At 51.2% G+C, this 12,789-nt stretch overlaps 1 protein-coding gene across 7 annotated transcripts in view; it reads left to right on the top strand.

The window, feature by feature from the left end:
• The window catches only part of LOC105568773 (Down syndrome cell adhesion molecule-like protein Dscam2), a 90,753-nt gene that overhangs the window by 19,281 nt on the left and 58,683 nt on the right, over positions 1 to 12,789 (top strand). For all 7 annotated transcript variants that reach the window (XM_012024694.1, XM_012024693.1, XM_012024697.1 and 4 more), the window contains one exon: positions 10,010 to 10,336. In XM_012024694.1, coding sequence (XP_011880084.1) covers positions 10,010 to 10,336 — 327 coding nt within the window. The remainder of the gene's footprint in view (positions 1 to 10,009; positions 10,337 to 12,789) is intronic.

Below are 12,789 nucleotides of genomic sequence, written 5' to 3'. Positions count from 1 at the left end.
ACGCTCGCCCAAGTAACCGAATACGTTGCGCCGGTCGCGACCGGCCGGTAGTGCCTTAACCCGTCTTCGATACGCTACCCGCCGGTAATGTGATTCCTGAATTATTCATGAGAAATATGAGTGGTACTTAATCGCGCGCCCGCCGACCCGCCCGCGCCCGCCCGCGAGCGCGCGCACGGGCGACGCATCCCGCGCGCGATGAAAGTGGTAACGGGCAATTAAATTTAAATTTTAAACGCCCGGACTTTATCGCTCGCGATGAATTAATCCGTTTGATACCCATCCGGCGCAGGTCCGGCGCGGCGGTTTGTTTTGTTTGCGGGACGACCGGGCGCGCCGCGCGCGTCGCTACAAACTCGACGGTATAAAAATCATTCCGATTCATTCATTTCCTCCCCCGCCCCCTCCCTCCCCCGTCTGAATTGAAGCTCGATAACAACGTCCGATTGAGAGGTTTCGCGGGACGATTGAGAAAAATTGACGAAAACGGCGCTTTCGGGTGAGGAACGATTCCAATTGACTCCGCGCCGGAAAGTACAAAGGGCGGCAGTTGAAAGATCGGATAAGGAAGGTCGGTAATTCGGGGCGAATCCACTGACACCGAGGCGGCGTACGTTAACAGAGCGGAGCGAGAGAGAGCGAGGTGGAGGGACGAGAGGGTAGCGCCAGTGGGCGAGAGACAGGGGATGAAGGCCGGCGTGGCCGTGGGTCGATTTTACACGGACAACGTACAATCTCTATGCATGAGGCTCACTGGGGCTACCGCTTCCTAAGTACACAGAATACGTATTTGCATTTCGGTCTTTGTACCGGTGTGTCCTGTTAGTACGCCGTCCCTCTCTTTCTGCTTGTCTCACACACACATATATTCTCTGTGCCCCTCTCTCCCTCTCTCTTATTCTCTCGCTCTTTCCCTTGCTGCCTCTCGCTCATAGTTCGCTGGCTGGCTGGCTGGTTGGCTGGCTGGCTGGCTGGCTGGCTGGCTCCGGCTTTATGTATACGCATATACTCGCTCCGGATCTACACGCATAGCGTTAACCGCACTGCGGTCCCCGTGCGAGTCTCCAACTATCCCGCCAAGATAGCATTTATAAGCCTCGTATTAAATCATCGTTGAAGACAAGGGGGAAACCCGACGCACGTCTCGCGCGCGAGATCCGCCTGACGTTCCGCCGCTCTGACACTCACCCGAGAGACGCTCCCGACAAATCGGCCGGCATCCTCCGCGAGAGCGCTCGTAAAACAGGACGCGGGATATTTTATACCCCGACGCGGCTGCGATGGATGTTAAATGAAACTTGTTCCCGATAAAATTTGCTGTTTTCGACGCGGCGGACGCGCGGGGGGGAGGTGGTGTTGAAAATATGCAACGTCGGGGAAAAACATGGAAATTCGCTTCGTTCAACGGTTACTGAGACAGAGTATCTGAAATCGCTGGAATAATCCTCCTTCGAGCCAATGTACTGCGGTGGAATTTCGAGAATTCGGAGTTACTCGAAAATGGAGTGAGAGATCGAGCGAGGTAGGGCAAAATCGCGACTGTCAAGCGCGGCGAAATTAACATGGCTTCTTGCCGCGATCTGTGAATGTACATTGTCTGCGAACTTGCTGTACGTAAGTCTGCAAGCTCGCAGACCTTGGATTAATTCATTGTTCAAAGATCCCCGTCTCCGCGCGGGAATACCTACTCCGCGAATATTCTCTCCGGCGAGCCGAGGCTTCGGAAGAACAAGGAAAACTCCTGGGTAGCGATATACGTCGACCGAGCCTTGCGAATCTGAGCCACGTGCTTCTGCAAGTGTCTCCTTTGTCTTATTCTTGGCACCCGGTTCTAACTCGGAGCCGACACGGCCACGTCGGACCAACAGTCGTTTGCGTATTACTTAGCTTCGAATAATCGGCAACAAGAAAATTAAGGCCGCACGACCTACTGCGTCGAGTTACACTTAAGCGAAGCGAACAAAGTCAAAAATTTCCAAATTAGGTTAAGCAAGAAACGACTCGCCACACTGAAACGACCTTCTGCAAGCGGGCCCCGAGGAGGGGCGCGATTTTTCCCCGAACGTTGAAAACCCTTTAACTTAATTTACGCGGGGACCACGGAACTGCACGGATATCCCGCTAAGATGAATTTTATCGCGCGTCTAATGCATGGAGAACAGGATTTTTATTTGGCGTATACGGCAGCTTTAAATGAAATCTACCCCCCCCCCCTCTCGTTCTCCCTTTGGAGCCTCAGATTAAATCTCCCTTAAAACGACCGACTTTACGATCCCGGCTGTCTCGGGCAGTTTCTTTCCGCGGCAGTTTAGTAAGTTGGCCGACCGTCGGCCGTAAAGTATCGCCGATTTATGGCCCCGGGTTACCGGAGCCATCCACGCCGAGAAGAAATCAGCTATTCGGCCGATTCTCCTCGAACCGATCGTGCGTGCAATGTACGAACGCTCGTACCGCACGTAACGGCGCGCGCGATGAAATACGAGTTACAGATGCATTTTTTAACGTAAATCGTATTTCGCAATTCTCTCGAATCAAGCGCACGTCGCCGGCTGCGGTCGGAGAGGGGGGAGAAAGAGAGAGAGAGAGAGAGAGAGAGAGACTCGGCAAGGTAACTGAAAATCAGCATGGCCGCTTGGACGTATTTTTGTTCTTTCTTCCTTTTTTTTCATAGCAAAGCACCGCGTAGCTTTAATATGTGCGCGCGTTTTTTCTTTTTTTTCCTTTTTTTTCCATAGTCGACCGCCCAAAACGTCGTTTAACTCCGCGCACGAATGTACGTGGCGGGCAGGGTAATGGGTACGCGGTGGGTATAAAACAAGCAGGCATGACGAATGAAAAGCATCGGACCTGAAAGCGAAGCAATTTTAGGTATTGACCTTTTGACAATGCGCAAAGAGGAAGTACCTGCTTTCGTGCGTGAAGCGTGACGCGGCCGGCCGCGGCGACAATTAAATCCGCCGGGCGCACTTTCGTTTCATTATATCTTCCGATCGATACCTCCGGAGCCGAAAAATACGACGGTAATGTCATCCCGGAGATTCGCGGTAAATAATTAAAGCCATTCCAAGTGTGGATAATCTGAGGGAATACGTGGGGGGGTGGGGCGGGTTTGCATTTATTTATGCAAAGGCTAAACGGCGATAGTTAATGGTGAAATATTATATCGCGGAACGAATGTAGTTTAATTAACTTAGCGATCGCGTTTCAAAAGTATTCGCTCACGGCTACGCCCGGGAAATAATATCGCCCGTGCGCGCTTTTATCCCGTTAAAAGTGTTGGCAGTGTGTGTTTTTTTTTTGAGGTATTTATGTTTTACGCGATACAATTTAAAAATTTGCGAAAGAGCCCGCGCGGCATCCCGCGATACGGAAAGGTCAGCGCGCGGTGTATTTAACCGCGTTAACGTATCGTGATGTAATTATTTTCTTCACGCACCAAACACACAAGCGTGTTTAATGTAATAACGCGGGTCAGTGCGAGCGAATAATGACTCTACTTATGTACGTTACGGGGGCGGCTCTCGTGCTCATTATAAGCCGCGGGGGAGGTTCGTGGCGGAACAAAAACCGCGGTACCTCGCGGAATTAGCAAATTTCCGACCGAAAAATACACCGCGCGGTGTTTATGCGGGGAAAAAAAGAATTCGTCAAAACTACGAAACGCGACCGTAGGGGCGTGCGTCAAAGGGGGCGGACCGGGGGTGCGACGGACGCCGGCGGAAATCGGCGCGTTATTTTTTCTCGCGAGCACGCGCTCCTCTCTCTTGCCCCCCCCCCCCCCCTCGTAAACACATTTGGGCGTAACGGTATAATTATAGTTTTGCGGTTCGACGATTTTCGAGTGCGCTAAAACGTTCTCGCCGGGTGGAATTTGGCGAAAATCACGAACGATTCGCGACTATGCGAGCATGTTAATATTATTTGACCCGCGATACACGATAGCACGGACTATCCATACTATCGTTGGACTAGCTAATCTCTGATGCGGTAACGCGGATAAATTTCCGGACGATAACGCGAAACGCACCGGAATTTAATGACGAAGCTTTATCGTGTAAAGTTCAGTAGTTAACGCATACCGGGGGTGTCCCGGGTTTACCGCATCACCTTCCACCATTCACGGATCAATTTGGTGAAGTGCATGTATATTTTAACTAAAGTGTCGAGGTGGGGGAGCGGGCGGGAGGGGGTGGGAGGGGGAGAGAGAGAATGAGCTTTATACATTAATCTTCTACCGTCGCATTGGTACGCCGCATAGATACGCGATCGCGCGAAAACATCGCCGATAAGCTGCTCAACTAGAAATCAGATTGTAGAGACAAGATAATGGCCGGCTCTCTAATCGCAGATTAGCCATTCCGTAATACGAAATAATTAACGTTCGATCGCAGAGATACTCGGGCTCAATTAAATGGACAAGCGCTGCTGACGCAGGCAATTAACGCGGGCCGAATGTGCGCCTTACTGTATAACGAAGATAATTTTGTCCAACTGCTGCGCGGCGTCGTGCGCAACGTTGCCGCGCGCGTAAATGTGCGATATCGCTCGCGAAATTATCGACGCAATTTTTCGTGGGAATCCGATCGGCAGCGTAGAGGCGACAGTGCGAGTTCGTTACTCTTTTCACAAATAAATAATTCGCAATTTTACATTTATCGCGAATCGGATTTCCTGGCGCGTAAATATAGATCCCTTTAATTCTTTAGCTCGTACTTTTATCTTAATAAGACTTTGATTGACACTTCGCACCACGGCCATTCAAGTCGAAAGCGCAAAGCGTGAAGCCGAGTAAAATCGTAAAGCGGAGAGATCGCAAAGTTCAAAGGCCTCGAGAGGATCGATGGTGATGGCGGAGCAGAGTGGAGAACTTTCGATTAATAATCCACTGCACAGACTGGACGCGCGGGTTAGATTTAGAGATTGTTACGGGGATTAAATTTACACCGCGAGAATGCAAAATGAAATTTGCAATTATAGCATTGAACCGGTCTCGGGGTCTACGAAGATTCGCCTTTGTTCCTGCGATCACTTTCTCTTGTTAGAGTACACTTCGTCGGTTTATTTTTTATTAATCGCGCGTGGAGCAATTTTGTCGACAAAGGGCTGCGCACTGTGATTCTTTAAAAAGAAAAAAAAGGAATTGGCTACAATGAAATAATTGTTGTGGAATTTTAAATTTAATTGCTCGCAAACTGGCGACCGCCACGATTTTTGATCACCACTGAAAAAGCATTCGCGTGTAATTTCATGCCCGTAATTCGCCGATAAGGTTCACGGCATAGGAAGGTACTACACGAGCCGTTTAGTATCATACAGGTTTTACAGGTTTTATCCGTTTTACATTTCAATAATTCTATTGATGATTTAAATTCCTTTAGAATAACATTTCACATGGCGCGCGCACACGCGGGCGATTTATTAGCCATTGCATGCCACGCGGAGATCCAAGTAATTCGCGACACAAATTCATGTTTTATCCTTGCGCTGACAATGCATAATGCAAGCGTTTGTTTAATGAAATAATTTGTGGATCAATAAGTGAACTCCCTTTGTGCTGTTTTTTCGATCTTCCTGTAATCGCGCAAATTGCCGCGCGAATATCGAAACACGCGATTGATGAAATTCTCGCTCGGTGCGTCTGCCCGCGACTACGTTGTTCCCGGCGACACGCGTCCGCGAAGATGAGACGCCGGCGAAATCCCGCGGGATTCGCCGAGCAACGTCGCCGATGGAAATTGCTCGTTATGCCCGCGAGAGTTGCGCGGGTATTCCGACATCCGACGACGGGAAGCGAGCGACGATGACGATCGGCGTCGGGACGGGCGAACGAATCCCCCCCCCCCCTTCCCCCTGTCCCCCGTCTCTTTCCGAAACCTTCTCTGACTTCTCCGCTCCCGTGTATAATGACTAACAATCCTACCGCGCGAGCCTCTGGAACAATGGAAACAATACAGTGATATGAGAAAGCCGGTTTGCATTGTCGGACAAACCACAGACAGGGCTCCTCATTTTCCCTCCTTCGCGCGCCCCTCCACCCTTTTCCATCCCGTCCGTCTGTATCTAGCGGTCCACCCACCATCCGTCCGTTCCCTCCGTTCTTTCCTCCGATTCTCTATCTTACTTTATGCTATCCAATACCGCACAGTCGCATGCGTCTCTCTTTCTCCCTCTCTCTCCTCCCTCCTCTCTCTCTCTCTCTCTCTGCATCTACCCCTCCCCTCTCTCTCGCGCTCTCTCTCTCCCCCTCCCTCTCCCCCTCTCTCTAACTCTAGCTCTCTATCTATCTATCTCTGCACGCGTGGATATCCGGACTTAACTTTTTCTTTCGTCCTCTCGTCGCTCTTCGTCGAACGGCGCGGAAAGAATCGTGCGCCGCCTGAATAGCCGTTGATTCCGTAGCGGAGACTGCTCCGCTCGACGCTTCTTCCGCCCTTTGTACGCGCGTCGGCAGCACTAAGGGCTTCACCCTCTCATCTCTCATCGGCAATTAGTCAGCGATGCTGGCTAAGTTCGCCGGTGCCGCTAATAGTTGCGCTGACTTTTCGGAATCGCAGAGAGCGAAACGATATTCTGCCGCTCGCCAGGAAAGCCCTTCGGAATTCATGCAAACCGCTAGAGTATATAGTGATGCGTACCGTTGCCTAAAACTTGGGGTCCCAAGGCTGGGATATTTAACATTCGGTCCAAACGGAAATATATCTGTAGGCTTCGCACAAACATATTGGAATTTAGGCGTCACGATATACTTTTGGCAAATGAAATAACAAACACGTAAATTGTCTTAAACGGCAAGTAAGATGTTGGTTAACTCACAAGTAGATTTAATATCGCCAGTAATATAGAACCAATGATATGTAGATTTTCAAAAACGACATACACTGGTCAATGTTTTTATTTAAAAAACAAATGACGTTTCGGTCCCGGATTTGGACCCTTTTCAAGTAATTTTTTCACACAAAATTGTTATTGATCTCATATCGTTCGTTTGGCCAATATCGTTGTGTTAATAAGATATTGGTCAAAAAATGATTGCACTCCTTGGTTGAAGAGTGCAGAGTCAATTGAAGTTGCGTTGTTAATTGTACGACACGGGTAAAAATATCGAGAGATGTGTGTTAGACGAGATGTCGGATCGAACTGACGAGTGACAAATATAGTTGTCATGCGACATGCGTTGGACGAGAGAGATCAAGTTGAACTGTTGGTTAACGTTTTTCAAAGTTCCCAATTTCGTCTCGACTCTTCGCGCAAAGTTATCAGCGTAGAAATCACAACCGTTAACTGTTGCATAAGAATATAAAACCGTCAAGTCACTCCGGTTGCGTAGCGCGTGACGTGCGAAGGGAAACCGTCGTTCGCTCCTCGTCGAAAATGAGAACTTTCGTTGCTCCACGGAAGGATACAGCGGGCACGCCGGACGGGAACGTGAATAAAAGCGGGCACTTGAGGCAACCTCGAGGGGGAGCGAATTCTCGAAGGATGTTGACACAAAACATTATACGGTTGGTCGCCGCGCCCTCGGTCCCGTCTCTCGAGCGGCTGCCGCCTAAGAAGCACAAGTACGCGTCTTCGGTGGTGCGCTCGTGATGACGTCGAGGGTTGACGGGGTGTTACGCTTCCAGTCTGCCCGGCGTATCGCTTACGACAGCCGGCCCGGCGATCGTGTTCTCTCCCTCTCTCGGTCTCGCCGAGTGCCCTTAGAGAGGGTGTGCAGTCGAGTACGTGCCAGAGTAGATGCAACCCTTAGCTACGCATTCGCTCGTCCCTCCACTCGCCGTCCATTGTTTAGCTATTTCGATGAGCCAACGTATTTCGAGCGCGTTCGATCCTCGATCTGTTTCTGCAATCTGACTCGCCGCCGTGCAATCGCGGTAAAAGGGCGGGATTTTGCAAACTCGCAAAGTTGTCGCGCGCGCGAGAAACGTCGGATCGATGAAGTGTCACGAAGTTACGGGAACGTATCCATCAATGTACAAATGAAGGAAAAGAGTCGGCGCGATTAATCTCTCGCGATATGACGCCCTCCCCGTTACGTTTCGTAATCCAATCTGACTGGCGAAGAGACCGGGATCGGAGATCCGGGATCGTATTTCTGATGTATGCCGTCAATCCGGGAATCCCCCCGCGGTAACGATCGAATCGCAAGACGGCCGGCGTGCACGTCGAGCGGCCGTACGGACAGCGGTGGAATTATAACGCGAACCGGGGGGGTGAACTCGTGGAAGATGAAGAGTTAACTTTTTATACGGGGCGTCTTTCCTTCCCGCTCGTCCCTCCGCGGGGAAATGATTACGAAGCTCGGGGGTGAATGTAGGTCGCGCGAGATATATCCAATCGCAGAGGTCCGCAGTGCACTGGCTATCCGGGCGATGGTGGAGTGCGCCCAACGTTAAGATTCGAAACTCCGCCGGCTTTGAGGAAAGAGGAACGGAGAGCGAAAGCGGAGGGAACCGAGGAAGAGTGAGCGAGGGGGAGGGGGAGGGGGGTAAGGCAGGAAGTAAATCTTTGCCGGGTACTACAGCTTTTATAGGAGAGAGTCCGCGATTTTCTTTTTCGAGAAAACGATAACTTTCCGGATTCGAACGTGCACGTCCGAGAGACGACGCCACGAGGGTGGGGAATCCGCCAGGCTGCCGCTGGAAACGTTGCCTTGGCTTATGGGAGATAAGTAATCAAGATTTAAGCTCGCCAGAGGCTGGCGTAAGGGAGGGAATTGCCAACGTAAGCGCTCATCGGAGACTCGGCCAAAACAACTTCCGACGTCGCTACTTTCGGCTATACTCCGGCTGCCGAGAGTACCTTGGACTCGAGCCTGCGCCACGCAGATAAAAGCACATAGTTTTGCTAAAACAACCCCGTGCTGTCTAAACGTGTGTACTTTGACTTGGAAATTTATAGTTGGCGTTACGCGGGCCCATAATATCGTTGATAATTTATCCCACACATAGCCCGGGGCCGCCGATCGTAATTCTTATCGTCCGTAGCGCCGCGCGCTCGTGCGGTCCATCCCAAGTTTCGCACGCCGGGAAACGCCGAGTGCCGGCGTGCTACGGGATTCCCGAAAACTCGCATCCTTTGACGGGCATCGATCGCGATTTCGTCGGTAGGCACACACGGAAACGCGCCGGGGGCGCGCGCGTCATTCGTTGCACGTTCTGCAACGCGGATGCTGGTCCGCACTTGGTCGGGCCAGCTTCCAGATGAGCAATGCTGGACGGAATGCGGAATACATCGGGAGCGAACCGGCATTCCTACTTAAATCAACATAACTCGGGTGATGAATGGTTAACAGGCTTCGGCGGGTGAGGAGGGCGACGAGGGAGAGGGACGTGCAATGCGCTCCATTTATGGAAGCTATTACGGCCGAATTTCAGCGTTAAATGTATGATTTATGGCCGGGCGTATTATCTTCGTTCATGTCCGTCGACGATACAGTGCACGTCCCACCGTGCCGCACCCCTGCTCGTTCGCTCGCTCGCGTTGTCTCCCTCCCCCGCCGTTTGGAAAATTACTTCGCATTCGGCCGACGGTGAACGAAAAATTCACCGCCGAGTGTCCATTCGTTGACGCTGCCGCGTGATTAATGCGTTTCTGATTGTTATTCGTAATACTCGGCAATTTATGGCGTATTAGAATCGCGAGATAAAGTAGGCAACGCGCGCGCTAGACACCGGCGCTCGAAATCGCCGCCCCCTTCCGCGCCGTCCGCGTCAAGATTCGCGCGACAATTTCGAGCTTGAAGAGCCTCGGTGATTTTTTACCCCGGGAAAATTGGCGAGAGCGCGACGCGCTGGTAATGGAAATTTTAAGCGTATTTAAAGTTGTATGGCGCCGCGGCGATGCGAAATGAATAATGAAAAGGAAAGGCGGAAGGCAGATATCCGCGAAATATGTACGCGGGCAGGGCGGGGAGCCGTAATCTTAATTGAATATAGTTAAGCCGCTTTACGTTCCGCCGTTAATACATAACTGACGTCTTTTCGTCCTGTCCCTCCTCCACCTTTCGCAGCGGGTACCTCCGACGCCTCCTACGAGACGCAGGGACCCAGCTTCGTGACGGAGCCGCCGTCCAGGGTGGAGTTCACCAACGTGAACGGCGGCCGGGTGGACTGCACCGTGCGGGGAAACCCGCTGCCGAGCGTCGACTGGCTCGCGGCGGACGGCGGCAGCATAACGAACATCCTCGGCATCAGACACGTCCTCGGCAACGGGACGATACACTTCCCCGCGTTCGAGGCCGAGGCCTTCCGGCAGGACGTCCACTGGGCCATTTACAAGTGCGCCGCCGTCAACAGTGTCGGCGCGGTCGTTAGCAGAGACGTCACCGTCAGAGCAGGTATGTCAGCCGGGCGAAACTTGCCAGGCTCGTTATCTGCGGTTCGCTTCTCCGTATATTATTCTCTCTCTCTCTCTCTCTCTCTCTCTCTCTTCTCTCTCTCTCTTCCTCTCTCATTGCTCCCCGATACCGAGTCGACGTCCTCCGTCGTGTCCTACGTAGGTCGCGGAGACGGAGAGACCACCTCGTAAGCGACGCGTGCGCGTGCCACGTCTATCCGCGGACGGACTTGGCGCTCACGGCTTCACGGATTCGATCGCCTCTTCTGGCCTCCGGCCGGCGAGATGAAATTTCCTTCCCGCGCGCGTTTATATATTATATCGGATCGTAATCGACGGGCTAAGTAACGGGGCTGCTGCCTCACCGTCGCGACGGGATCTGCAGGATAATGGAATTATTAGATACCTCGGAGTCGCAGCTTTTAGTATCTTATCGAAAGAAAGTGTCGGGAGAAAATCTTGAAGGATGTTACTATGAATTATGCGGACGTATTGAGACTCGTGCAATTTACCATATCAATCCTCGATGAATTAAATAAGAGAGTTTCCGCTTTGCGCGGTGAGGTCTAGAGAGATAATTGAATAACTTGGTTAACTATTGATTTCCGATTAGCGCTATTTGTAAAAAAAAGTGTAGATTTGTCATAACGCGAAATTTCGAGCGCTGACGACTTAAGTGAATCGCCGCGTTTAACAATTTAAATAACAAGATCTCGAGTTGGCGGAAAGGTTGATTTTGATTTGAGCGAATAAGTGATCCGACTGGAATTCTTAATATACTAACATTCTCTGAATCTTTCGCGCCACATGAGAAAACATTCATGCACAAGAATCCTGAATATTTCTTCGCTTCGCAAGGAAAATGCGAATTTCGCAGGCAGACATATTAGAAATCTCGCGTGGGGCGGTACTTAGTCACTGAAATCGCGTTAACGCAAGGGGAGATCCGTCTACGGATTCTTTTTGCTCGGCGACGCGATACCCTCCAAAACTCGCGTCTACAAGAGTATCGAAGTAGAAGACGGCGAGGAAAGAGAAAGAGGCGGGGACGGGTAAATGGAGTAAAAGGAGGCCGCGAGGCGCCTTAAAAATAGAGCTTCCGCCGGGTCAACGAACCGGAAGATATCTTATCGACCTAATACGCCCGTAAATCATCGTCGCGTGAACGCAGCCCATACCTTTTCAGATTCATGCCTGGTGCCTCTGCCGCGTCAGCTCCTAGTATCCGCCTCAGCCATTTTCTTTTTGCTCATCTCCTTCACGGTTTCATCCTGCCTTTTCCCTCGCCTCCCCTCCCCGCCGCTTCCGCGCTCTACGCCCGGCTTCAGCTAGCGCTTCCTTCCGTCCCCGAGAAAAATCTTTCGGGCGCGCACGCTCTATTCTTGGAAACAAAATGGATATGATTGCGTGCGCGATCGCTCCGGCCGGGCGCCTTGCCGCTCGCCGCCGGAAATGTCGCCTTTTTCGTTTTCCCACCAGCTGCCGTGCGTAATCGCGGCGCTTTGTCAAAAAACGGAGAGAGAAAAGGGGAAGATACCCCGTCATGTCGGGTTACTTTGTCTCCGTAAGAAAGAAAACTTTCCGCCGCCGTAAAGGAAGCTTTCTCCGAAGGAATTGGTTTCTAAAGAAACAGTTTATATACGAGCCTTCTTACCAGTCCCCACGCGAAGCCTCGCGGCTTATCTCGCTTATTTTTCTAGAGGCTAAAAGATTCTAATGACGATACATTACGTTGATCGTTCCGGCACGTAGGATTCGACCAAAACACTCTCTCGCGGGGGTAACCTCTATCATTCAGTATTTTCCCCCAGAGTTACGAGACAAACAAGCCATTAGTCTCGTCGTTACTTGACACATTTCATCATCGATCCTGAACGGTCCCGAACGATGTAAGACAAACGACATAAAAGATGACAAGAGATGGCAGAGAATAACTGCCGCCGGGGCATCATTCGCGAGGACGTTCGAGCTTGTTCGGGAATAGACGCTACTTTCTATGACGTGACCCGGCATACGCATAATAAGCTGAAAAGGTGACATAGAAAAATCCGATCCACCAGCGAGGGGACGAATAACGAGAACGGATAACGAATATCGTTTCGCGCTTGGCTGTTTGTCCGGGGCTGTTCACCGCGGAGTTAGCTCGGAGGCGAGTCGAATTTCGTATTCAGCTCGCGCCGGTATCGCGGAACCTGTTATTTATTTCGTAGGAACGCGAGCGAAATGGACGCGACTCCGAGAAACGCTATATGTACCTCCGAAGATTCGGCGATTCGTTATACAGCCGTTGTTCTCCATTTTCTCTAAACGATATGTACCAGGCGCGAGGCAAGCGTAATGCGGGGTCTACGATGCGGGTCTCAGAGTCGCAGTTGTAAGAATAATCGACTATAATTGGTCAATTCAGTCAGATACGTAAGAATTGACCAATCATAGTCGACTATTCTTACGACT

Source organism: Vollenhovia emeryi, unplaced genomic scaffold (assembly GCF_000949405.1).
Source record: "Vollenhovia emeryi isolate VEMERY1.0 unplaced genomic scaffold, V.emery_V1.0 DF939127.1, whole genome shotgun sequence".
Classification (NCBI taxonomy): domain Eukaryota; kingdom Metazoa; phylum Arthropoda; class Insecta; order Hymenoptera; family Formicidae; genus Vollenhovia; species Vollenhovia emeryi.
The sequence above is the reverse complement of the archived record's forward strand: the minus strand, read 5'-3'. Positions and strand labels throughout refer to the sequence as shown.